Source organism: Numenius arquata, chromosome 11 (assembly GCF_964106895.1).
Source record: "Numenius arquata chromosome 11, bNumArq3.hap1.1, whole genome shotgun sequence".
Taxonomy (NCBI): domain Eukaryota; kingdom Metazoa; phylum Chordata; class Aves; order Charadriiformes; family Scolopacidae; genus Numenius; species Numenius arquata.
The window spans coordinates 8,069,594-8,096,840 of record NC_133586.1 but is presented as its reverse complement, the minus strand read 5'-3'; the positions used below and the strand labels follow the sequence as shown (position 1 = coordinate 8,096,840).

At 41.8% G+C, this 27,247-nt stretch overlaps 1 protein-coding gene across 1 annotated transcript in view; it reads right to left on the bottom strand.

Moving 5' to 3' along the window:
- The window catches only part of AGBL1 (AGBL carboxypeptidase 1), a 274,834-nt gene that overhangs the window by 79,126 nt on the left and 168,461 nt on the right, over positions 1-27,247 (bottom strand). The window contains exon 21 of the mRNA XM_074155673.1: positions 12,857-13,017. Within this exon, the coding sequence (XP_074011774.1) occupies positions 12,857-13,017 (161 nt within the window). The remainder of the gene's footprint in view (positions 1-12,856; positions 13,018-27,247) is intronic.

The window sequence follows — 27,247 nt, the reverse complement described above, 5'->3', positions numbered from 1 at the left end:
CAAATCCAACATCCCACAAGGGATGCAGTAAAGGCAGGAATGCACCACAAAGCAGGAGAGATCTCTATGCAAACAGGTGGGCTGTTTTCATGGCTGTTCCAGCCATATCTGCATGGGAAATCATCTCCAAAGTTTCCCTAAATATCTTCCAATTGCTTCTTTCCCAACAGCTGGTTTCCTAGAGTCACTCTGTGAGTGGATAGAAATGCCAGAAATGAGACATGAGGAAAAATACTCTGAAATGGGCAGAGATCTCAAGTGATCCTATCCATTATCCTTTCTCAGATAAATTCCAGCCCCTATGCCAGAGTATTTCATTTTTGAGAAATTTAAGATATCACTAGATTGCATTACACTAGGTTGCATTACAGAAGAGCCTTACAGACATCTGACAGTGGTGAAGATAAATTCCTGATGGACCACAGCCGCCAGAGGGACCTGAGCTGGCAAAGAGAACAAAGATCAAAAGTTATGCAAGGACTCTGAGCGCACTGCTCCCAACTTTGCTGTTATCACCAGGTGCTGGGTCATACATGACTAGATTTCCCAAATAGACTAGTACACAGCCAGCAGCAGCAGCACTGTGGGTTTAGCCTTCAGGCCTTGCTCTCCAGAGACTTTCTCTGCTAGAAGACGAGTCTTTGATCCTGAACAGTACATTTGCACAATAAGAGTTTGGGTATGATTTTAAAAAGCAAGAGAAAAAAGTGAACAAAAGCCGTGTTTCTTCATCTCATGTCTCCAATCTGCTCCTCCTTGAAAGGGGCAAAGACACCTCAGAGACATTGTCAAAGTGCCTAAACCGATTTTTCAGCCTACTCCATTATTTATACTTCCATCCAACCCTTTTTTTTTTTCAATCCTGAGCTCCTGAAACTAAGGCACCACCTTCTTTGTGGTACTGAGAATCACTTCCATGAGCTGCAGGGGAAGACAGGGAGAGGGCTTAAGTCTTGGTTTGCCCTTACCCTTCCACATCCACCTTCCACAGGGACCCCCTGTCTTTTGCTCCCTGTTCTGTACCACCCACAAACTGCCTGCATCACATCCTCATCCATTTGTTTGTCTCTCTTCTACTTGGTTCTTTCTGGGGTATTTAGGTAAGAATAAGCACTGACTTCAGGCCAGACACATAGCACTGAAATCTAAAAAGTCTAAAAAAAGGACATGATTTCTTATGGTCATGTACCTTCACATGAGAGACTCCAGTTTCCTTCACCAACCCCATTTGTGGCCAGTAATCTTCCATGGTAATTGCTTAAAGATAAAATGGTTTCTCCAATGCAGTTCATCAAACCAGGTGAGGACAGAACTGATTAATCCAGGAACCTCCCATCCTTCTTGAAAATACTATACCTCAATGGCAAGGCACATGGACAACATGGAAAATATTACAAAACTATTACTATAACAAATGCTACACTTCCCCAGCAAAACCATCTTGAATTCTTGTCTTCCTGTATCTTAAAAGATACCACATAAATAAGCAGGGATCCAAAGCAGGTGGTAAAAGTAGAGGAATAGAAAGACTGAAAAAACTGAGCATCTTTCATGACCAGATGCATGAGAAGGGACGTGATAACTGTTTACAAAATAACTGGCAATTTGGCCACTCCCAATTATTCTCTCTTACAGCAGAGGACAAAGGTGAATTTGCAAAGGTGAAAGACCAGCTGATGAAAGGAAATACTTTCTCTTTCTGCACAACACACTGCTAATCTATAAAACTCATGAGATTGCAGGGTGCAGCCAGGAGCAATGAAAGATTCAAAATGCATTAGGCACTTATATAGAAAATGAGAGGATGGGAACATTTCATTAGATAGGATTATTGTTATTATAATTATTCAGAAAGGCTACAAATTCTTGTGTTTCCAGCTATAAATAAATCACTGTCTGAAGATAGAAAGGCATTCCCCCAGAGGGTAGGAGTATTCTGTAATTGTCCACTGTGGTAATTTCTTTCATCCCTCTTTGAAATCTCCAATGCTGAGCACTGTCAGAAAGGACACTCGACTGTACTAATGTACTACAGTGGATCCTCTCTTCTTATGATTCATTTATTCATAGATGAAAACACAGTTGTGTGCTAGACAAAAAATAAGTATTAATACTAGGGAAAGGTTGACAAGATAAATCCAGGTAGCAATACTTTACCCAAATTCTTGGCTGCCCCCTGCAGCTCAATGGAAGATGAAACATGCTTTATGATTTGAAATGGGTGTTTGCTTTCTCTTTGAATTGCATTGGACTTTTATCTTGTAATGAAACGCTGGTGCTTTTTGGAGAATGCTATAAAACGGCATCTTCAGAAACAATTCTGATGTACAGAATGTGATGTAAAAACTTGTTGGGTAGACTAGACAGAACAAACAGATTAGACAGAGAAATAGATAGAGAACAGATGCTTTCTATTCTTCCCCTTATTCTTAAGTTCTGATGATACTGGCCAGATAGCAGAATCTTTTTCTGGCATTCAGCTGCTTCTATTGCTTATTCTGCCTTCCACGTCCAAATCCTCAGACTCTAACTCATGTTGAAATAGGGATTTAAGGTAGTAAGTAACTGTTAACACTTAAAAGGAAGCCGTTATAGTTTAAACTGTGAATAATGTGCCATAGATAAAGCTGCTGATGATGTGTTTTTAAATAGTTAGGGATATATATGAAAGTCTAACCATAAAGCATGCTACTATTACTTTAAAAATGAAATTCAGCCTTCCAGTATTTAACTTTTCCTCCATTTAAAAACCACAAGTTTTAATAGGAACAAATGGAAGTAGGAATGGGAGATGGAGAAAGGGGGAATATAGAGGTAGCATCCCCAAATAGATGCAAAGGGAATGCTTGTTCTTCTTCCCTCTTACACTGTTCTGAGTCTGCCGCTCCTTCCTGCTCTGACAGCAGCCCTTGCCCTGGCACGTCACCTTCACTGAGCACTCATGGTCCAGATCGCATCTGCCTGAACCCTCAGTATCTACCCACTGAGATAAGGGCAGAAGGAAGCCATAACCTTTCCTCAGGAAAGGAAAGTTCACAACAAACAGGGGCGGGGATTTTTCTTTGTTTTGGCCATTCCATCCCAACCCAATTCTTCCAGAGTTACAACTTTCCATAGAGTTCTGCCAATTCATCTCAGCTAGCAGCACCCTTTCTCACTTCTCTACCAAGACCGCCACGTGCACAGAGTCCTTCCAGCACATCGCAGGTCCATCTGCACTGCGCCAGGACAGAACCAGTCCCACACCTCTCACGTTGAACTGTGACAGCGATGAGAAAGTGGCAGTGTTCTGTCCTGCTCTTCTCCAGAGGAGATCCCTTTTCTGGGCTGTATTACTAAGAGCTACAGACTGGCCAGGGCCCAAAAGTGATGGATCTTCATCTTGTACTTGAAAGTGAACTTTCCCCACATTTGTGGGAATTGGATCTGGGATTTTAAGCTTGAGTACATTTCTGCTCTGCAGAAAAAAATAAAACACTAAGCATTAATTTCATGTGTATCTTCCCACACATACTTCTAGTCTCAGCTCCAGCCTAACTCTCACAAGTTCTTTTTGCCAGCATCACATTTAACCTATACATCCTAATAAATCCATATGGTTTCTGAGAAAATGCAATGAATTGTCAGAGGCTACAGGGATTGGCTTTCACATTTGTACCTCTGTGCGTAAGCACTCATGCATACCAGGTACATGCGTGTGCTGGGCCCTGAAACAACAACCTGCACATATTTATCTCATGTCTCACACAATACCTCTGCCCTGTCTCTCTTTACAATATCTAGCCTGGCAGGAAGCGGCAGGGTCTGCGGGTGAGTCACAGCCACAATACACTGAGCAGCCAGAGCCTCTGACAGAATATACAATACAGCTGAGATGTCAGTGGAGGTGGCTTTGGAGTACTTTAAAATGCTGTTCAAGTGCCAACTTTACCTCCAAATATGACACTTTGCTCGCCCACCCGCTTTCCTTCCAAGCTATGCACTCCTTTTACTGCAACTCAACAGCTTTAATTATGAATTTCTCTGCCTTCTCTATCCCTTTAACTATTTAGTCTCTCATTTGTCTTGCTAAGTTTTCCTATATGCTCCTAGAGAGCAGTTGTACACTCTCATCACAGCACAAGAGGCCTGGCCAGACTCTCATTTGCAGGCTGGGCACCAGACCAAACGGACTTGCAACAAGCTATTTGCCTCGAAAGCAGAAATCTCTGTTCTTATGCTCCCTTTGCAGAGAAAGGACACAGTGATGGGGGGAAATGTGCCTAGAAGCATCATTATATCAAAACCATTTGGCTCATCTTAGTTCTTATTGTCTGAGTAACTTCTACAGATAAGAACTTCTCACCTGGTGAAAAACTAGATCCCACTGGAGGTTTTGTAGGGGATTCAGCTACTATCCCTATGTTTTGCCCATCTAAATCTACTTTAGACAGTGGCAATGCATGCACCACTGCCACCATCCCTGCTGTGCAGGACTGTGAGGCTCTGATGCTACTGATGGGTAGGGAGACATTCTGCTCTATGCAGTCTCACAGACCCCTGGCATTCATTACAGTTTTCTTCTAAATTCTGTGATGCTTGGACATCTGGGCCCTTATGTTGGGTCCAAGAGGGGAGAACTCCAAATGATGAAACATTTGATCCAGATAATCCAGACCAAAAAGTCTCTTGTTCCTGTGATCTACATCCCACGATTAACTCTCCAACACATGGGAGAGCAAAACCTGTTTTGAGCCTCAACCAGTCTAATATTCATCTACATGAGTGTGTTCCTCAAGAGGCTCTGTTGGGAGATGTGGACAGATTAATTAATTGCAATAAAGAGAGCAACTCATCAAAGGCAAAGTACACTACGTCCACAAAATGTGCTTTCTTTGAAAGGGTTAGAGAAACGCATTCTGGCTAACTGCCATCCTACTCACTTATTCCATTGCTTCTCCTGCCCAAAGGAAGGTACTGTAGCATGTATCAGTATTAAATATTTTCTATTCTCTGCTTTTCACAAGTCTCTGAATTTCTTTTGGGACCCTGGGAACAACATTTGGAAAAGTTCCACAAGAAAACACTAAATCACCAAGATCCTTTAAATAGCCTTATCATTTATCTATGTTTCCCATCAGCTCAAAGGCACAAGGATGCCCACCACAGTAAAGCTTTGTTCATCCATATCTCTTAATATTGTTAAACAGCTGAAAACAAAGGACAGACATCATCAACAGAGCTGCACTGACAAAGGTATCTCCTCCTGCCTATTGCGCCAGAGCCCCAAATCTAATGCAATGATGTTTCAGCCACTGCTGCAGTATACATGTAGTCTATATAAGGCTACATATAGTCCTCTGAATCTGCCTCTTCAGCACTAGACCTGTGACATGAGTCTGAAATCCCACCCCTGCCTGCATTCAAGATGACCAACAGTCTAAATAGACTGATTCTTCCATCATCCTTTGTGCCCTCTGAGAAAATAACCCATCTGTTCTGTTCCAGTGTCAGCACTATCCTGGTCTACATAAAGGCCACCTCAGAGGAAAGTGTACATCCCTAATAACACATTCCTTTTGGGGACACTTCATAAATGGGAATCACTTCTGAACCCCTGAGAGCAATCAGCTTTATTTTTCTATACCAGCATGTGAAGGGCCCTACCGGCTTTCATATTTCAAGTTAGATCTAAAGGGAAAAGGACTGCACCACAGAAATACAGATGCTCCTAATCAATACGAAAATGTCTCATACCAGACAGTACTATAGCAATATGCCTCACAGAAAGGGCAATGCAGAGCCCATTTGTTCTGCTGGATATATACAAGTTCATTATCTGTAGTCCAGTCAGATCTGTACGTGTACGGTAATTTGAATACCCTCAGACAAATATGATAGCAAGCAGTGCTTTTGTGCATGTTTGAAGTTCCTTCTATGATCTTTTTCTCTTCCATTTGCTCTTTTCCTCTCCTTCCTTTCTGCTGTTATTTAAATTGCTATTATTAGCTATTAAATGATAAATTAATTACCTCTGAAATAAGTGTGAATAATTGTACCCAGCCTGGCATAGCTGGGGCTGGCATTTGATAACAATCAACAGAAGCTGTGCAGCTCCCAAGGTATTTCATAATAATAATAATAAAAATCAATAGGAGGAAAATAGGGACAGCTCTAGAAAGTGTTAATGAAAAGTTGCTGAATTACAGTGGCTCACCTGTGAAAAGCTACATGAAAGCCTTCTGAATACCAAATATATTCATTATAGGCTGTATTGCTTGGCTGAACCTCCAAAGAATTCACTGGGCTTGTATTCTCACAATAACAAAGGAGAGATGCTGAAGAGTGCAGGATAAGAAGGATCAAGGGATGGGAGAAGGTTCACGTTCTTATTTAGAAAACATGTTTATCAAGGCATAAAATGACAATAAAATCTAAAGCCTGTAATAGATCCAAACTCAAAATCTGAGGGTTTTTCCTCTCAACAGCAGAGGCAGCAATTCTTTAGGTCTGACCCTGAGAAGCCAAAAGATACCACTCTTTTGCAACATCAGTGTGAAAGATCACAGGAGAGTGTTACAAGACATTCAGGAATTCGGGCATTTCCTGAACTGATTCTAAATGGTTACAGCAACATGAGACCACTCCAAAGACCAGCTACAGCTGCTCTCATACCTGTCACATTGCATTAATGTTAGACTGTGCTCTCACCAGTGTTTTTCGAAATACAGTAGAAACACCTTTTGCCTCATGTTCTGCACCGCCAAAGTGACACGGTAGTTTGGCTTACTTAAATAAATGCATTTCCACAGCACTTTTTTCTCCAGCATCCAAATACAGAAATACCACATCCAGAGATACTCATAACACAGTAGAAATTTCAAATTCCTTTACCAGCAATAAAATCTGTGACTAAGCTAAAAACCAGAATCAATAAACAGCCTCCTCTTCTGAGAGCTGCCACAAGGTATTTAATGTTTACAGATGATCAAGGTTAAAAACGCACCAAATCTTTACTTAGAGAAAAATGAAGCTTCGATCAAGTAGAAATCTGAATCAAAACTGTCAAATAATTCTTGCTATTTTTTTCCCATGGGGTTAGATTCACTACATGATGAAAAAGCCCTTTCATCTTCATCCATGTGTCAGAGGACTCCCCAGAGTCCAACTATCCAGTCTGCCTCAGGGGACTGGATGCCCTGACTGCTGGTGCACCCCGACTTCGAGGAGGCGATGGGGTATTTTGTCGGTTGAAGCACTGTCTTGCACTCAAACCCTTTAGCTGAAATTTGTTCCAGTCTGTATAATCAAAACAAATATAACGTCAAGGAACGACACCCACGTTCACCTGTAACTGTAGGAAGACCCAAACCACCAGGCAAGGGAGCCGTTTCCCATCACTGCACACAAGTAAAATGCTACGTTTTGCTATTTAAAGATGCAGCAAAGATGTCCCAAATGAAGTGAACACACTTTGCTCCATCTGCATTATTTTGTTGCTTGAACTTTACTCTTTGTCTACTTCATCTCCTCAAATTCACTTTTGTTTAATCTGAATCACATTTTGGCCACATAGCTTAAAAGAAGATGAGTGGAATTGCTTGCACAGCCACAATCAGGGGAAGGTGCATTATAGTGAAAAGATGGAAAATCCAACAGTTCAATACTATCCAAGATCATGACACTGCATCAATGCAGCACAGAAGAGGAGCAAGCACAGTTCCAAATGATCTGCAAATCCTTCTTGTCAATTCTTGGATTTGCCATCCATACACTGACCAATCCAACTCTGCTCAGTGTAAGGAAGATGAAAAGATTACATCTGGACAAAGGACCAGAGCAATGATTAAGCCTTCTGCTTTTGATTAATAGCAGAGCTAGACATATTTACCTTCCGGGGTGGAGAGAGATTTGGCTCTGCTCAAGAAAGGTAAGAAATGATGAATAAATACAGGAGGTGAATAATATCTGAGTCAGCAGAAAATACATAATGACTTTGCAAGAGCCTGTCTCAACATATAAGATGTGTCTCATGAACAAATGGCTACAATTGCTGCAGCGTATGCAAAACATTTCGTAGCACAACCTGGAGGGCAGAGAAAAAGAAAATGAAGGAATGTGCCATCAGTTCAAACCATGAGGAAGACGGGGAGGGTACCTATAGTGGGGGGTTGCTCTTGCTTTCTCTCTCTCAGACCTGCTTTAAGTGAACAAACAGCCACTTTGCATCCTCCTTTGATGTCATGACAAATGTGGAGTTACCTGGACAGCGTTGACTTAAAATTTGTTTTTACAGCAAATGAGGCATGAAACCTATTATCAAAAAACATGATGTCCGAAGTAGAAGCTGGCATTTCATTTTCCCAGCGGAGAGCTTCTGAATGCCAGAATTGACTGCAAGGCACGGTGGGAGGCTGGAAACACAAAATTAGAGATTCTTCCTGGGGCACGGCAATAGCATGCTTGCGAGGCCAAGTTTGGGAAAGGGCAAAATAAAGTGCCTGTATGAGCACCTGACACACTGCTTCATTTTTTTGAAGGTGGCTGCAAAGCCCAGAAAATTCTCCACATATTTGGCTTTTGACCATGTCAGAGTGCTCTATAAGACCAACCCTATTGAATGCTGGGGGAAAAGGCTAGCTGATGCAGAAAAACACCTAAATATCACTATTTAGGTGAAAAAAAAAAAAAAGCTACAAACAACTAGATCCTTATGTATGTCTTGTACAACGTGAGGGTGATAACGGTTGAACAAGTGTGAGAGTGAATATGAAATATCCCAGGAGCACAGGTTGCTAATTAAGACATGCACTAATACCTGGAGCAATTTAACCCATCTTCCTTGCCATCATGCATTGTAGCTCTAATGTATCTTATGTGTGTGCTGCATCTTATACTTTCTCCACCTTTTGGCATGTCCACAAGAGAGCTGTCATATAGACATGTTGAGGACCAGTGACACAGAGCTGTTAGGCCAATTTCACAATGTCCCCAAGGATTTCCTGGTTACAGGAAAATACTGTCCTGCTAGCAGTATAGCCCCACTGATGGAAGTTCAGCCTCCTTTACTTATCCTCAGACGCAACTACTTAGCTACTCTACCTCTGCCAGGAACTTATTCCAACAGTTACCCCACTCACGCTTGTAAATAACTCCATTTACAGTTCACACTTTAGAGGAAAGATAGAGTGTAGACTGGGAACAGGAAGAAATTCTTGCCTGTGTACCAAACCATATTCAGTTTGGTCTACTGAAGGTTTCTTTCTTTGACTTGCTGAAGACAGTACCCTGAACACAACGGACCCGATCTGGTGTGAGAAATCCCCCATTCACACAGGATGCCTCCATTAGACCAGTCACTTCCCTGACAGCTATTACCTTGCTCCAATTTGCTAACCACTGATTCTGACAGAGCTATATAAAGTGCACAGCAAATAGTTTATTCCAGGGAAGCAGGCAGGGTCCAGCCTGCTCCTTCATCCCCTTCACAGCAGTGGTGAAAGAATAAGGCTGCAAAGTACCCAGAACAGAGACAGCCTGAAGAGGAAAATTAAAAGACACATAGAGTTATAAACCTTGACAGGTGAAAATGTTTGCTGTCGGAGGGAGATGCTGAGATGCCAAGTCAATGCCACGCACACCAGACACCAGGGCAAAGAGAGACAAACGCAGGACATGAACCGCAGGGATTTCACAACAGAAGAGACCTCTGGCTCCACAGCTTTTTATCTATGTACCTTCGCAACAAGACATTTCATCTGGGAGTCAGCTCTATCCAGTGCTGGATTAACCTCTTGTTCCATGGCTTGACCTGTCACCCAGAGTATTACAGAGATAGGCACTCAGAAACGCATATTTAGGAAACACATTAGATCAAGACAGACATATTTAACATAAGCACTGTGCAATCCATCACACTGCTCACAGCTTCATTTCAGCTTGCTTTCACAAAACAAAACCCTAACAACTAAATAAAGTTTGCTGTTTCATCAAGGTCGAGCAATACTAATCCTTTTGATATTGGTGAATACTGCTCTGATAAGAATCACCCCATATTTGTACCTTTTTCTAGACAGTCTTCAGGATCCCCTTTCCTTTGCCAGAAAACCTTAGCTACAGTCAGAGCCATTGCTTCCCACTTAGATATCTATCATACATATCTTTTCCTGGGAACATGACAGTGCAGAGTTTAGGAATAAGGACAGCCTACAAGCTGTTTAAAGCCATCACTGTTCACAATGTAAAGAATATAAGAAAAAAATTACACAAGGCAATTCCCCAGACTTTTCCTCTGTTGCACCTGAAAGGTCACCAAGTCTGACTCTGCTTTGGCAAAGGTATACAAGATCTGGGTATTTTCATTCACATCTACTTATGCTTTCAGAAGCAGAGAGTATAGGAAGTATTCAAGGATGCTGTGCATTTTTGCGGTAACCACAGAAGACAACAGAGCTAGTTTTAAACTACAAACGTTTCATTCTCCTGAAACCCATAAAGATGGGTCTAGTCTAGGAAGAAGCAGAGTATAGTTTTCATTGATGCAATGATATACCACCAGTAACCTGCAAGGCTCTGGTGACCTCCTTGTGCTGCCTAAAAGAGCTAGATTAGGCTTAACCTTTACAGAGTAAGATTAGATTGAGCTGTACCCCCCTCAGCTTCCTTGAGAGAAAGGTTTTGATGGAGAATCATTTTGGTTTTTTATTCAAAGTCTGTGAGTTGAGAGAGAGAGACAGAAATAGCTGCCCTCTTGCCCGTACCAGTGTGCTATATGTATTCTGCATTCTTCCATTGGTTCCAGTAGGGCTCCTATTCCCACTAAAATCAAATCACACAGTTCTCTTGGCTAGACTCACAGAAACTCAGGAGCAAAGTATTAATTTTCAGAATCGGAATCAATATACTGCACAATCATTTTCCATGAATTATTTATTTTTTAAAAAGAATATGCCAGCAAAGCCTTTGGTCCCTGCGTCTCCCTTCCCCCAACCTTCTGCAATATGACATATCTAGGTGGCATAAACATTTCAGCTCTTTACGTGATCTGGAAATTATAACAAATTGCACTTAAGCTACCAAAATTCCACAAACCTGCAATTATACCCAGTGGATTGAAAATGAATGAGTAACTGTCATGTTGCCTTTTAGCAGTGACATTACATCCCTGGATGCCACAGAGGTACTCACTAATGCTGGGCAAACTTGAAGGGACAGAAGACTTTGCTTTCAGCTACCATTTTGAACAACGTGAGAGTCTTACGAAGTGAGAAAGTTGTGGGGGTTTTTGTCACCTTCTTTAAAAATATTTGTAATTAAAGAGCTTCTTACTATTATTTGGGTACTGATCAACTACCACACTATATTGGGAAAGAGGAATGAATCCCCTTAGTATAAAATCAACTAAAGAAAACAGTAACAGAAGACTATAAAGATCATGGGAAACACTCACTGAGTTCACGTGACCTGATGGCTTTTTTTCAGTGTCTGAGGCCAATCAGAGTTCAATGTTTTTCTTCCCATCTGAGAAGTTATTTTCATGCAAAGGCTCTTCTAGCTCTAGTTCAAAAGTGAGAGTTTGATTTATATCTCAAATCCATCCATGGAACAGGCTTCAGTAGTTCCCTCTAATGATATACAATGATTTGTAGGGTGGCTGTCCACAACACGGATGGTGTTTAGCATATGCGTTAATTGCTTCATTTGTATGTTCACATGTACAAGTGAGCACAGCTAATCCAAAGGAATGTCTCTGCGTTTTAGCCCTCTTTTTTCATTGTCCCTCATAAACATTAAAAACTGCAAACAAGCTTGTAAGACTGGTTTTCGGCATGAGGAACAGGTGGTGGTAATGTCTGTTAAGTATTCCTGCAGGGGGAAGACTGGAAGCCTGCTATAAATTATGGTGGCATTTCCGTAACTGAAAAACTTGCTTTTCATTGATGAAGCTGAGAGAGCTCTTTGATGACAAACCCATTGGGGAGCTTCAAATCATATCACATCACTAAGTTTTCTTTCTCCATTTCTCTTGGAAAAACATTATTGCAAGCATATGTGCTTGCACATAGCACTAACAAGTGATGGTGGTCTAGAAAGGATAGATGTATTTCTGCTTCATCACAAATTCAAGATGAAGAATCCCATAGCCTGACACTTATCCAGGCCAAATTCCCCATTTATTTATAATAGGGTAATTTCACTTAAATACATTCCATTGAATGTAGGAAGGGAAGAAATTAATTTCACAATTTGGAAAAATATTTTTTAAATAATTAGGAGGATCATGACTTCATTCTACACACCAAAAAGTCACAAACCTATGCTCAAAATGTCTGCAGGGCTCAATTCAGTGAGGAAAAGAGGAATCTCTATGAGATTCCTTGCAGAATCAGGCTGATGGCTTCTAAATCACACCATCAAAGTCCTTCTCTCATCTGCAATATTTGTTCCCTGCCCTGCAGCTCGGAGAGAATGTCTTCCTTGTAAGACATCCTCTCCATGAGGCGGACAGACCACCACCTGACACTCCAGTGGACCAAAAAATGTTTCCTGCTGATTCATTTTTTTCTGGGGCAATATCATCCCTATGCTCCAGTAACCAGCTTTGAGAGAAAAATGGGAATTCACTGGAAAATAGAAAACAAGTTCTTTTCCTTCTTCTTTTTTACCCACTTGGACAACTGCAGGGCAAGGAACCACTGTTTTAGTAGTTTCTTTGGGATTCAAACGTATCTTCATGTCTGATTACTCTCAATATGCTCCAGTTCCCAAGATGCAAATCTCAGCCATAAGGAGAGTCCATTTCTGCAGATTTAAACCCAAAATACATCCCCCACCAACTTGATTACCACAGGAGAACCCTCTGAATGCTACCACTGACCTTTGCGCCCGGTCTGTGATCTCCTCCTCCAGATCTAGCAGGAGAGCTGCCTGAGCCATCACCTTCTTGCTGCAAGGCAGAGATTTGAGGTGCAGAATGAGCAAACCAAGGCAAAACTTGCTTCCCATCTCCTCCAGCTCCTGAGTTCCCAGCTGCAGACCCTGCCGGAGAGAGGTGGAAAGTCTCAGTGCTGAGGGCCCATTTCACAAGGGCATGGAAAGCGTCAGGCTTGTTTTGCAGAAGGACAACTCTTAACGTTCCTCCTTCCATTCTGAGCAAGGAGTTTGTTCATGTTCAGTACATATGGAAATTTTCCCTACAGAATCATTTGTAAATTGACAACACTTGGTCTAGAGAAGCTATTCTAAAATAGCCTCTATTTGACAAATGGAGAAACAAAGGCAGTTTATCTGCCTCGACCACATTTGCAGAAGTCACTGTAAGAATTAGACTCAGACCCCAGTAAATCCACTTTTACAAATCATTAGGACTCATTTTTTCTTTCTCTCTGTAGACAAATCATCTCCCTAAGCAATGGGAAAAAAACAGGTCCTATGATTATAAACACTGGGCAGTAGCAAAGACAGAAAAGGAAACCAGTGGGGGAGAGAGGGGAAGAGATCTTTAACAAGTTATGAATTGTTTTTTAAGAAAATCAATTGCAAAGTAATTGCAAAATAACAAACAACTCTAAGGAATTTCTTAGTCTATTAAAAGCTGATGTCTCTCCAGCAGAGACAAGCAGAGAAGGACAAACAGGGTTCGGATTATCAACATCATCTTTCAAGGGAGAACTCCTCCAAGCTGTGGATCCTTGATTGGAAGAACCCTGGTTATGAATGGTCTGGGTTTGTTTTTTCCCTAATTAAAAAAAAATAAAATAAAGATCTGGCAAAGAAGAAACATGCCAAGGGCCTGCATAGGAGTAAGTCAATGTAATCGATGGCAATTTCATGCAAGCAGTGAGAGGGTGGGAGATCCACAAAGCTCAGATTCACTAAAAAGAAACTAAGAAATGCAAACCCCCTCATCTTTGGCATTTAGTGACTGCATCACATTTCCTCCTTAATGCTGTCACATCAGGGGTTGAATCAATTGTCGCCTCTGCCAATATCAGCCCTATGCACTTTTGCAACACAAAACATCTCTGCAGCCAACCTTCTGACAAGAGCTCAGCTCCATTTCCACGACTGTTTCCTTGGCAACTCCCAGGAGTCCACAGTCACAGCCCTGGCACGAGCCACGGGCACAGTGCAAGCTCCAGGCCAGCACGGCCTGTGCTTGACTCTCTACTGGATATTTGTTAGGGGACACCTGCTAGGTAATGAAGCCCATACATGTTCCCTTAATCTATTACAGGAGGCGGAGCTCTGATCTCATGTTGATTTTTTTTTTTTTTTTTTCTGTATAAAGTTGTTGCGTTTGAAAAGTGCTTTGGGATCCTTGGGTCTGTAGAGCTGAGAGATTATTTCAGAGCCAAAAACATGCAGGTGGCTGGAAGAAAGAAGAGATTTCTTACATAAACTTCTGGAGCTCTCCTGAGAAGCATTTTTTTGTGCATTTTTGTTAGAGAACACAAACTACTCAGGGTGAAAATCATCACTTCATCTCTAGCAGATCCAGCATATGCAAATATCATCTGGCATACAAATCTGACTTGTATCAAATCTATCTGATTAAAAAAAAAATACATTTTCCTATAGTAAAGATGTTGTAATTTTGCTTCCCTTCTGAAATCTGGTGAGCGAAGCTTGAATCTGTAATTAGGATGGTGAACACAAACAACACAAAATATTACAGAGCTCAAACATATACTGAGTGGTCAGACTAGATCAGCACAGGACCTGCCCAAAAGAGCACATAAACAATCTGAGAAAACACAGCTCCAGTGCTAGGCAGGGTCTAGGGTCTCTGGTGATCCGACTTCTGCTCTCAGAACAGTCTCTTAAGTATTTTTATCACAGTGGGCAAATCTCTGCCACCATTTCTTCTCCTCATTCTATTCACCTCCACTGCAAGCTTTGCCAAGCAAGATCCAGGTACAATGAACTATAACAATAATTAATAACAGTAAGAAAACAGAGGCAGAGGCTTATGGGAACCAAGGATCATTAATGCAAAACAATGAGAGTACTTAGCAGCTCTGCATAGATTTCTAAATGTTTTATTATTTTACTTTAAAAGACTTAAGATATTTTAGTGTGGCAGAGTTACAATCGGCAGGCAGAAGTGGTGACATTTCTGAGCAAAAATATGTCATTTCCACAGCAAAAGAATTATTTTCTCAGGGGCAAAAAATACAAAGAACATCTCGTGGCTCTCCCTGGGGTGTATCTCAGGGTCCTGCTTCCAAGATCAAGGCAACATACTAAATACCTATCAATCTAGGAGATGCGAATAGTGACTGTGCTAAAACTCTGCCTGTGGCTTTATGATTCCCAAGGGCTTTATTCAGGATATGAAGAGGCCTTAAGAAACTATGAGCAGAGAAATAATAATAATAAAACTATAATATACCTCAGAAGCCTCAGACAGTAATTGCTCATGCAATGAAGTTAGCTGCTGTACAATGGACCCATATTGCTTTGATACCAGACAGCTCAGGAGTAACAGCTGGGAACCTCAGCTAGAGGATTACTTGTTAACACACTTTATTTGCTTCAAACACAGGCAGACTTTTATTTTTTTAGCTGAGATACTTCTCTCCCTCTCCTTCCTCCCTCCACAGCTCTCAGAGGGTGGAGCTGGAGGTGCATAGCATGACTACCATTAAACTGAAGCTGTTGACAGAACTGACATATCAAACTAATGTTATTGATGGTGCCTGCCAGCAACGCCAGGAGCTGGTGTAGCGGTGAATAATCGGTCCCTCTTGCATCGCCGAAAGGGAAGGCTGGACTCCAGGCACTTCCCTTGTAGCTCTGCAGCACACACAATTGTAAAAATCTTGAGAGTGTGCTTACAACTCAGAGTAATGAATATATGCTACATGAAATGCAAGAAATTAAAAAAGACCAGTAGAAGTGGTCCACCTTGGTTTGCTTAATAAACTAGTAGGAAGGACATGGCAGTGAAGCTGTGTGGCTTCTACACATAATGACAGTACACGGTCTATTTGCCACAGCTGTACCAGAGCAAGCTGTGCCTGAGAGCAACTCTCCTGCGGTGTCCTGCCAGTCTGGACTCTCAGTGACCCCATCTTTCTCTCCAGCACAACGCTTTATGGCTCCGTCCTCCTTTGGACATGACTATGAGAGTGGTGAAGCACAGTGCAAAGTCTTCCAAGCCAGCAGTATCTAAGCAAATTCTGAAACAGGAAACAGTATCTCTGCACCAGAAAGGTACAGACAAACTTATCAGTCCTAATTAGTCCAGCATCAGAAACATGCTAACAAAGCTATGCTACTTTGATGACCAGCTCACATCACGTAGTTTCTGCTCTCTATTACATGAAAGTACCAGTCTGGACCAGCACCAGCTTGATGCACCACGCTCCACTGCTCAGTACAAGCATGTCCATTGGTCCCAAGGGCCCTGTCATACAGTCTTTTGCAAGCGTCATGTTAAGTGTGATTCAGAGACTCTCTTTATAACTCTCTGCGAGTTGTAAGGTTTGTTTCCGTGCGTCAGTGATAACAGGTTAATTGTTTCCTGGCTATTATAGAGAATAATGGAGCTAAACAACTTTTCCTAGTCTCTTTTGACATTTTCATATGGCGACAGACAGCATGGGAGGAGGTGACACCTAATAACAGTCCAACTTTTGGATATATTTATTTTTCATGGGAAGAAACAAATTCCAGAGGTAGGCAACATGGCCAGATGACTGAAATAGACACCTAGTCTATTAACTCTTAGTATAATTATATCGATTAATTTCTTGCCTTTTCTGCCAAGAATGTTGCTAGCATAACAGCTGGGGCAGTAGGATGCTCACCTGCATCTCTTAATTGACACTGTCATAGTAATTGGAAACAGGGAAGCAGGAATAAAAGCTATTCCTTGACTTATCATTTGGCCAGGACGTTGTCAATACAAATCTTCCTAAAAAAAAATTGATCAAGTCATACTGGAAAAAGTTAATTCATACTCAACACTCAACATTTATTTGATCCATCAAATAAATATCCACATCTAAATGTTTCTAATATCTCTCAACTTGCCCTCAAAACGCTTCAGAGGCTAAATGACAATGCAATGGAAAAACTTTGTTATTCATTACTCATATGCTTGAAACACTCCTGCAGCCAAAGGCAGCAAGAGTTTCATAATGCAGATATTGTTGAAGAAGGTGGAAGGACTCCAGAAGTTAAATTTGAAATTTCTTCCCAAGGGTAACTAGAGCTACAGTAAAATTAGAGTTAGGAGATACTAATAAACACAAGTAGACAAAAGATTTCAGAGGGATCATCTGTTTCCTGTGCTCAGAGGAAAGGGACCTTTGGCATGCAGCATGGCTACTCCAGCCTCTCCCACTTCTGGTCACTGCTCAGTCCTTGGGGCAACAGCTTTTCCCTGAAAACTCACTTCCAGTCAATACATATACATACACACTTACAGAATATTCTCCGCATCTCAATAGCTTTACACATGCACAATGGTTATGCCCTAAGGCTGGGTATAAATAAATTGACAGTCTGGTTTCTCACTAATTCCATCAGTGAGCTCTCCCTCGGAATACTAATAGAAACCATTTGGAAGCTCTAGAGGATAAACCAGAGAGCTGAATGAAACATTTGGTGCCTGGTGTTTGCAGCCTTAATTTTAGCTTGGGCCAGCTCTGAAAGATACTGTCCTTTCAACCCCCGTGAATGAAAATATGCAGACACACGCTGGGGAACAGGCTATTTAGACAACTAGGACAGTAGAGAATAAGCCAGGTTTTCTCAAGCCCCAGAGATGCCTAAGCAGCAGGTACAGCATGCAAAACAGATGAAGTGAAGGGGATGGGGATGGCAATCTGGGCCAAAAGATTTCAAGAGGATTAACCAAGCAGAAAAGGCTGAAGATGCAAGAAAAAAAAATAGGCTAGCAGGAATTTCTAGAAAGAAAGATGAGAGGGCCTGAAGTTAGAGACGGAAGATAAAAGGATGGGAGAGATAAAAGGATGAGAAAGAAGGAGGGGTTGTTGAGGTCAATGGATGCTGATATAGAGGAATGATAACAATAGGAAAGCTAATGGAAACCTCTACCCCCTTCTCACCCTTGGAGAGGTGTACATTGCTCTGAACATCTGTCCTTGTTACATCTGGTACTTTGGCCACACAGTGAGGAAACAAGGCCTAGCTTGTCTTGGATCCTCTCACAAAACTTTTGCTGAGCCGTTTTGCCTGAGCTGGGGCTGAGCAAACTTCTTGGGTACAAAACAAACAAGTGGTTATTGTTTTAATCATTCATATGGATTCTTTCCCTGGTTAAAGATACGTATGTTACAGGCAACACTGTTCAAGGAATGGAGTGAATGGAAAGATGAAATATCTTCTCCCTCTGGTCTGCTGGAGAAAGAGTCCCGAACAACCTCCTCACAGGAGAACTGGGGATTTAGCAAACAGAAAAACTCGTGGCCAAGTTCTCCAGCAGAACAATTATTTAGACTATGAATTCTCCATGTCTACTGCAGGGAGGTTTCCTCCTTCTTTACACTGTGCTGACTTGCTATTTGTTTGACATTCTGATCTTCCCACCTTTCCTTCACAGTATTTCCACAGCTGTCTCGCTATGCTTTCCCTCCATCCTTTCCTCCCTTCCCCACTTCTCCTTCTCTGCTCCTCCCTCAGCATCTTTTCTCCCTTCCTTAGTCAGCTCCCATGAATTACTCCATCCTAAACACATGGCAAGCTCATCACGTGTTGGAAGAGGAAAGAAATTATATTAGCATTGTATTTGCCAGCCTCAGCTGGCCACTTTTCTTGGCCCCCTCTATCCCACACATTCCTATCTCATGTTATATATCAACAAATTTCAAATTATCCAGGATGGAGACAGGTGTGGCTCTAACTTCCCACCTCCCCAAAGACTGCACACTCATCCAGAGAAGTACTACTTGGATAGGGAATGCTTCCATGTCCACTGGACATTGTTATACCTGTTCTGAATTGCTGTACCAGACTGAAGATGGTGCAGGGTACCAGAAAGCTCAGCTTTTCCAGGCTGCTTCTTGAATAGCATAGGGACTGACTATGCTTGGGGTTTTTTTTGTTTGTTTTTAACATGGGCCATAATTGTGAAGAGTGGTCATGTCCAGAAGAAAAGATGAACAGAAAGCAAAAGAGAAATGAGGACATTTACCCCTACGCAGGCAAACCGTATAGGAAGATGCTATTCTTTGCAGAGTTCTTGCTTTCCAATAAAGTTGAGTAGAACATTGGGTTTCTGTCTCATTCATTATAGTGTGACACGTTAAGGACCTACTTTTAGTCCAGGTCCATCCAAAAGCCTAGCATCAACAGATTATCCCTCTTCTTGGCAGACACTGAGCGATCTTTCACCTCGTCCCATGGAACTGAAGAGGCTGCAGTGATGTACCAGGCCAGACCTGAGCACTTTGGAGAAGTCTGCATTGTTTCCTGGTGATGGGAGTCAGGAGTGTCTCAAGTTCCACTCTAAGGACTGTAGAGAGTTCTGTGGAAGAGAAGTCTGCCTCTACCATCTGATGAAGAGGAGTACTCTTGGAAGTGACAGTTCAGAGGGCGAAGTTCTGATAGTAGAGCTAATAAAAAAAATGGGCAATGCTCCTTTTTAATTAAAAAAAAAAAGAGACAAAAATACTCAACGCACTAATTCATAAAGGAAAATAAATGCTGCTTCATGATACTTAAGCCTTCTACTTGGCAGACAGGGAACAGAACTAGGGAATAATTTGCAGTCACGCAGGAATTCTAGGACAGAATGAGGAAAGACAGCAGTTACCTTAACATTGGTGACAATCGAGTGCTTTATTCAAGAAAGCATCTTTTTTTGCCATGCTCCCAGTATTTGCAACAGGTTAAGTGGTATCACCTCATCTGACTGCCCCTAGAAAACTCATCAGTAGGTTATCCCTGACTTTGTCTTACATATGTACTTTTTCCTGCTATCTGAACACTGTGGAACCTGGAACAAGTCACACACAGGCTATAGCCTGAGGTATCCAAAGATTAATTGTGAGGTGGGGCTCTAAGTATGTCCGAGAATCTGTGTCAAATGAATTAGCTCTTAAAAGCAGTCTGGGAAAGCAAGAAGCAGAAATTTTGCAAGTCCTAAATTGGCAGCCTAATCCCTGGATCACTTTTCCTCCCTCTCTACTTCCACTTAAAAGTTTGCCTCTATAAATAACTTCAGTGTACAAAAAACTGACCAGACTCTTGGCCCACCCAAGCCTTATTTTCAGCGATGAATTTACCCAGTGTGGCCATATTTCATCACGAGAGTAAAATAATTTTCTAATCCTGGCTGGTGATCACCACATGCCTTGGAACAAAAGGATTTATGATACTTATAACTTTATTCTGGCTAATGTAAATGCAGATGCTACTCATAAAGTGTCTAACCTGCTTCAGAAATTCTGAAAATAGTACTTGTATTCCTAATTCCATCCACTACGGGGATCCCCAGGTTAATTATGTGTTACATAAAGAATCAACTGTTGCATCTTAATTTCATTAAATGGCCTCATATCCTTGTATTATAATATTACACAACACCTTGTAATTTTTCTGTGTGGCTTTAAACTACAGTATTTGAGTAACAATACTGGGAACTTCTGAAGTAGTTTGTATCTTAAAATTTGCTGTGCTGTAAACTGCAATGGAGGAAACCTTATAGCCATGCCCTCTCATACCAATGAAATACATGCTATTCTTCCCATTGCAGAGGTGAGGAAAATATGTATTGAGCAGAATGATACATCAAATCTATTGTGCTTTTCTTTCCCATCCAAAATGAGACTCCAGGATCATTGTATCTCTCACTGTTGCACCAACACAGGGGTTGAAGTGCTAGAGCAGATTTAGTGAGAAGCCAACACAGCCTAACCCAGACATCACTCCTGTTGCTCCAACCTGGTAACACTCTACCCCACATTATCTCCATCATTCTGCTCCCACACCAGCGCGTTACAGAGACCAGCAGACCAGTGAAACTGTGTCTGGGCCCGGCAGCAATGCAATGTAGAGGAGAATCCAAGGGGATGGCAAGCCTGCTCCCTGCTACGCTTCCACCAAACATCCCCACCACTGCAGAGCCTCTCCCCAGCACAGTGCCCAGCGCTACTCCTGCTCACTGCTGCGCGCTCTGCACAGCAAGGCTTTACTCCTTTACTCCTTCCCTTTATAACTCAACAGCTCTAGTATCCCTAATGCTTTCCCCGTATCGAAGCTGCCTTCCAGGCCACTAAACACTTTCATGTGCCCTCTCTAGCCCCTCTTTATCACTGCTTTGTCTCTTACAAAAGAAATGACCCATAATGAACACAGGACTCCACAGGAGGTATTACCATTCACGTCTATAGGTATATTATAAAATCTTCCAAGTCTACCTCTTTCTTCACACATGCAGGCATCTTATTCTTTTTATTCATTTATTTATTGTTGTTGCTGCACATGGCACAGACATCTTTATCGAGCTGTCTTTATAATAGCTACTTATGTTTTCTTGAATGGTTAGAGCTAATTCAGAGCCCAGCCACGTGTCTGAATGCTTTAAACTATTCTTTCAAACATGCTTTACCCTGCCATGTTTCATCTTCCATTCTAGTACCCACAATCTTTCAGTCCTCCTTCCTACTGTAGAATTTGTATCAAGTGCAAACAGTAAAGCTTATTATCTTACTGTTTTCCTTTCCTTCCAGCCATTAAAATTATAAATATTGACCAGCACCAATTCACACAGTCATAGCTGGAGTCAGCTTACTATCAATTTCTTTCCATCTCAAGGATGTCTTCTGTAACATACCTATTTTTTCCAGCTTTTTAACTAGGTTTTTGACTACACAAACAGTCCTTGTGTGTCTCATTCCATAAGTCCCAAAAATTCTTGATGCTTTTTTTTTTTTTGCAGGAAGCTCTCTTCTTATCAGCTCTGACTCATCTGGGATGTCCAGCAACCCAATCTGCATGAAAATTAGTCTTGATTCACCCTTGAAAGCCATGGACAAAACTTTATATACCATTTCTCCTTCATCCTCCAATCCTCATCCCTCTTTAAAAAAAAAATCCACCATATTTTCAAGTCACTGTTACCACTCTCAGTCATTGTGTTTCCTCATCCCTGTGTTACTCCAGTGCTTGTGGTTCTGTTATTGGTGGATCTCTCATCCCATGGAGTAAGTTTTTAAACATGAGGAATCATAATTAGCACCTTGTTAAACACATTTTAGTACGTCTCCTATCTACTCAGCTGACCATTTTTAATGAATTCTTTTAAGTAGTTCAAATCTTCTGTTCCTTGGTTTCCTTACAACTCCTACAGGAGCAAAACCTGGACTTCATCTGATTCTGTGAGTTAAAACCTTAGCCAAATATAAAATAAGACAGCAGACAACCTGCAAACATTAGTCTTCGTGTATAAACCAGCCAGCACGGTCCCATAGCATCCAGCTCTCTTCCTGTCCTGGCTGCCTACCAGCTCTGCCAATGTACTTGTGGCTCCAGAGCAGCACAAACACCTCCAGAATGCACCCGGAACTCAGCCTACACAATCTCTTATTTTTCCAGTCCTGAGGGGTCCCATATTTTCTTTCAGAACCTTTTGATCATGCCTTGAAGCATACATCTTTTTTCCAGATCTACCTTTTCTCTCCACAAAATCACTCATTTCCTCCGAGATCTTCTGCCAATGGCCTCAGAGCAGAGCTTCCACCTGGTGGTGGTTTTCCTGCCCAGACCACATCCCATGCCAGCTTCCATGGTAGAATAATTATGTGCATGTGTTTAGAAGAGATTACCCTAAGACTCTCTCTGTGTTGGTCTCCTTAAAAACTTACTTTAAATAGGTCCTCACACAGAGATCTGCAGGTGAGAGGTAAGGACACAGAGCCATCTACAGTTTGGCACATTTCTCTCCCATTTCAATTTTCCTTACTCTAACCTTTCATGCACTGTATGTCCATCCCCTTACACTGATAAAACTCAAGAGCTACCTGAGACTTTTTTCCTAAATTATAAATGATTCCCCCTAGGCTAATTTCTTTTTTTTTCATATCACAAATTCTCTTTGGTCATCTTCAGCAAACACCATCAAAGCTGGCCTCCCCACCTATCACTCCCTGCAACCTCAGGATCAGGGGCAGGAAGCAACTCTGTTTCTACGATTTATTGTATTAGCACTTCTGAAAAACAACAAAGGAGTCATTGATTTTCCAAGCCAAAGGCACATGGAAAAGCACAAAAAGCATCTGTGCCCAGCTCAGATCAGAGAGGAAAGAGACACTACATAGGAGAGGGCTTCCCCCAGCCCGGTAACTGCTCCCTTTGAAGGATGGGAGTGCGAGTAAGGAGTTTGTTGGCTGTTTTCTTACAGGTGTCAGCATAATCACTCTGACACAGGACCCTTCTTGCTGCTTGTCACATTTAACAGAAAAATGGGCAATAACAGTGAAAATCTGACCCTTTCTTTCTTTCCTCTTTTTTTCCTTTTGAATACTCTGTACTAGCCACCTACAGAATGGCTAATGACGCTAAGGGTAATTCAGGCAAAAGTACTGCAGGACCCTCTTTGATGGCTGCTCTGATTTAATACAGGTTCATGTAACGAACGTGTAATACAATAATATCATATAAAGAGTTAAAGAATACATGAGAAGGCTGAGTCAAAGGGAGATTTTACCAGATGGCCCAAGGACAAGTCACTGATCATTTCATTAAGAGGCTGGTTTAGGAGGGACATTCTGAAATGAGTGCCGGGAATGTGGAACCCACAGTCAGAAATCAAACATCAGGAAAGTTCTTTCAGGTGAAACAGCTGCCATCAACCGCTATCCAGGCTTTACAGGTCTGCAGAGGCCAAAGGCTCATTTTATTGCCAGCCCACATGTCCAGTGGCACAAAGTAAACTGACAGTCACTAGGATGGCTGATGGATATTTTTACCTTAATTTTGGCTGGAAAAATGATTATTAAAAGGAAACAAAAGGGGAAATCAAAACTGAAGCTTCTACTTCATTACAGAAGAGATGAAGCCATGATGCTTGTCCAAGAGGAACTGACCAGCAGGGTGCATGTGACCTTAGACATCTGGATTTATTTACCAAGGAGTAGTATCAGTTAGACCTGGCAGTTGGACACAAACTTTTGCAAACCACCTATGAGGCTTTTCCCCTATATAATCCCACCAGCATAGGCTCAGTTTAACATCTCCACTTACTGTGCTTTTGGAGAGAAAAAGAAATCAGGTGTTTGAAGACTGTAAGGAACAGACTGAAGAAAGGGAGACAAGATCACAGAGACAGAGCTCAGGTGAGGGGGAGGCAGCTATCTCTAGCAAGTGGGATAACTGATGTGACTCACACAAAAGTAGCTCACATTTCCCCTTGTTCTGCCGTGGATATTTCCACGCTGTTTTTTCAGAGATGGAGACCAGTAGGAAGCAAACACATAGCAGCTGATAAATGCTGATAAACCTCCTAGAGCATCAGGTGAGAAGTACACAGGCCTTGCAAAAATAAACTACAAGTCTCAGAGTCTTTAACAAGCTACTGACCATTCACAGAAAAGGCAAACCTTTATCAGCAGAGAAGATGCTGACTCCAGATTACAGGCTTTCAGGTTTTCTCATCTTGCAGCCGCACCACCTGAAAAAATTTGCATAAGAACAAGCTGCCTTTTTCTTAGGAGCTCTTTTCAACCTGCTTTTATGATTTCCACTGAAAATGATAATCGCGTGTTTGTGACATTGCAATCATTTCTACTACAATCAAGCGTTCTGTCCAAAAGGAGGATTACTTGCTTCACTTTGGGGAAGTATACTGACCTGTGGAGGAACAAACCAGCCAGTTTTGAAGCAAATGACCTTGGTAATAGAAAACAAAAGAAGAGAAAGATATAAAACCAACACTACATATGATCAGATCTGCCACTTCCAAGAGGCATCTGATGGCCTTTAAGTTCATAAAAACTGATGTTTCCTATAGATGTTTGTATGATGGATTTGGAAAAAGCAGCACGAGACATTTCTCTTTGCTGTGCTACTCCAATATTCACTCAGGTTTTTCCTTTGACAAGCTAGCAATGTTTTAAAACTGAACATCAGAGACACATATATAGAAAAAACCCACCGCAGTGCACAACTCCATCTTTTTAGCAGTGTCCTGTGAGGAGGAGCATCACTGCACGTGGTGGTGAATGTCAAACAACTGGCTTAAACCTGTGCCTCTGGCAGCTGCTCTGAAATCCAAAGAACAAACAGTTAAAAAAAAAAAAAAAGCCTTTGTTTTGCCCTTTTTTTCTTTTTTGGCAAGAACATAATTCAGCATGACTCTCCACAGAACAATTTGCATGGGATTACCCACAATGCACTGCATTATGGTAATACACTTCAACCTCTGATGCATATCAGACTGACAGTGTTAAAAATCTGTCAAAGGAAAAATAAATGATACAGGAAAATGATGATGTAAGACAGGACAGTAAACATTCCGCACTTGTGTAATCTGCCAAAATTCAGTCTAAAATTGGCCTGGGAAAGCGAACAAGAGTATTGTGCACTCAGAACAGCTTTAGGGAATGTTCCCAACTCAAGCAGAAAACAATACCTGACTGAGACATGGATGTAATCGCAAAGGAATGGAAAGTACAACAAACCAGAACTAAGAGCTGAATAGGAGACAAGGAGAGATTTTCTTCATTTCTTTGATTTCCCACTGGGTAGCAACCTGGAGGGAATATTCCCTCTTACTCATCCAAGGATGGCTTGGTTCACTGCACTTCACCACACACGTTTGCTTGCTCTGCCTTCTGCTTCTCTCCAAGCCCTGCTGCGTCTTCTGATGCTGGTAGAGATTCCTAATAGATCCTGGGCAGTCTCTACATTTAAAAAGCAGCCACCCCAAAACACTGAACCCCAGGGCTGCATCAGTCACAGATTCCAGACTACCAACATCTCCTTCCTAAAGTGTCAGATGTCTACTCTGCCCTTCAGCAGGCTTCACCACAGGAACAAAGACTCCATAATTATTTTTAGCATTGGTCATGCCCTTTCCCATAGAAAAAAGCCGCAGGAAATTAGTATTAAATGTAACTCTCCCCTTCAGCCAATTCCACACACCGTTTTCCTAGTAATTTGTTGTGGTTTGGGCTGGACCAGCTGCTGAAACAAATGACAGATGCTCTCTCCCATCAAGGAGAGGAGGAAGAGAGATAAAGAGACTTATGAATTGAGATATCACTCCTCAAATCCCTAATCAAGGTGCAAGTCTGTTTTGGTATCCAGTAAAGAGTCATTTATGTGGCATGGGGACTTTTCTGCAAAGCCCTGGGACAAGCAAAGGCAAAGGATGCAAAGAGGGTAGCAAGGCATAGGGCTGGTTGAAGGGAGGGGATATGGTGAGAAGAAGTATTTTCCACCTAGGTCTCTTCACTAGTTCTCTCAGAGCTAAGTCCCAGAAAAATGAAAAAAACAAGGGTTGAGGCCAAATTATATTTGCTGAAGAGGAGTTATAGAGATTAGTGTATTAATTAATCAAGACGATGATGTCAGCAAGGGCCTGACCTTTATTCTTGCCCTAGTAAAAGCTTTGTCCCTGATGACTTCTGGCTTGTGTGCTAAAGCCATTTAGATATATCCCTCAATTAATCGCAGGATACCCCCTGGGAGATAGGAGAGCAGTACTGCAAGCTGCAAGTAGGGATGCTGAATCAGAGGAGGAGTAACATAGTCAAAGGCACCTTGTCAAGGGCATTGGCAGAGCTAGGGAAGGAGCCCACAATTCTCTCTACCTTTCACACTTCACCTCTCACTGCTAGGAACAAAATTGTTTGAAGTTATTAATCTGGAATTCTGCCATATTTTAAAAAAATAATAATCAGAGACTAACAAGAAATGAAGATTAATTAAAAAAAAGTCCACTCCAAAACCAAAGAAAAGAGTCTGTTTTTAAAAGAACTTGTATCTTTTTTGTAATAAAACAACAGCAATGTGTGAAACTCAGACAAAGTAACAGATAGCTGCCAAGAGCAGGACAGCAGTCAGATCTTCAGTTACCCCCTGCTTCTCTCCTTTCTTGTGAGACTAAATCCTTCTCTCAGGCAGATTAGCTGCTCATCCCCATACTCTGGGGATCTTGGATTCCTTTATTCAATGTCTGTCATACAGCAGGTTCACTCTCGGCTTCTTGAGTACCAGTCTGAAGACAGACAGGTCCAGCACGCTTCTGAGCGCCACTGTGGCTCTAAATCTCCAACCTCTGCAGGTGCAGATG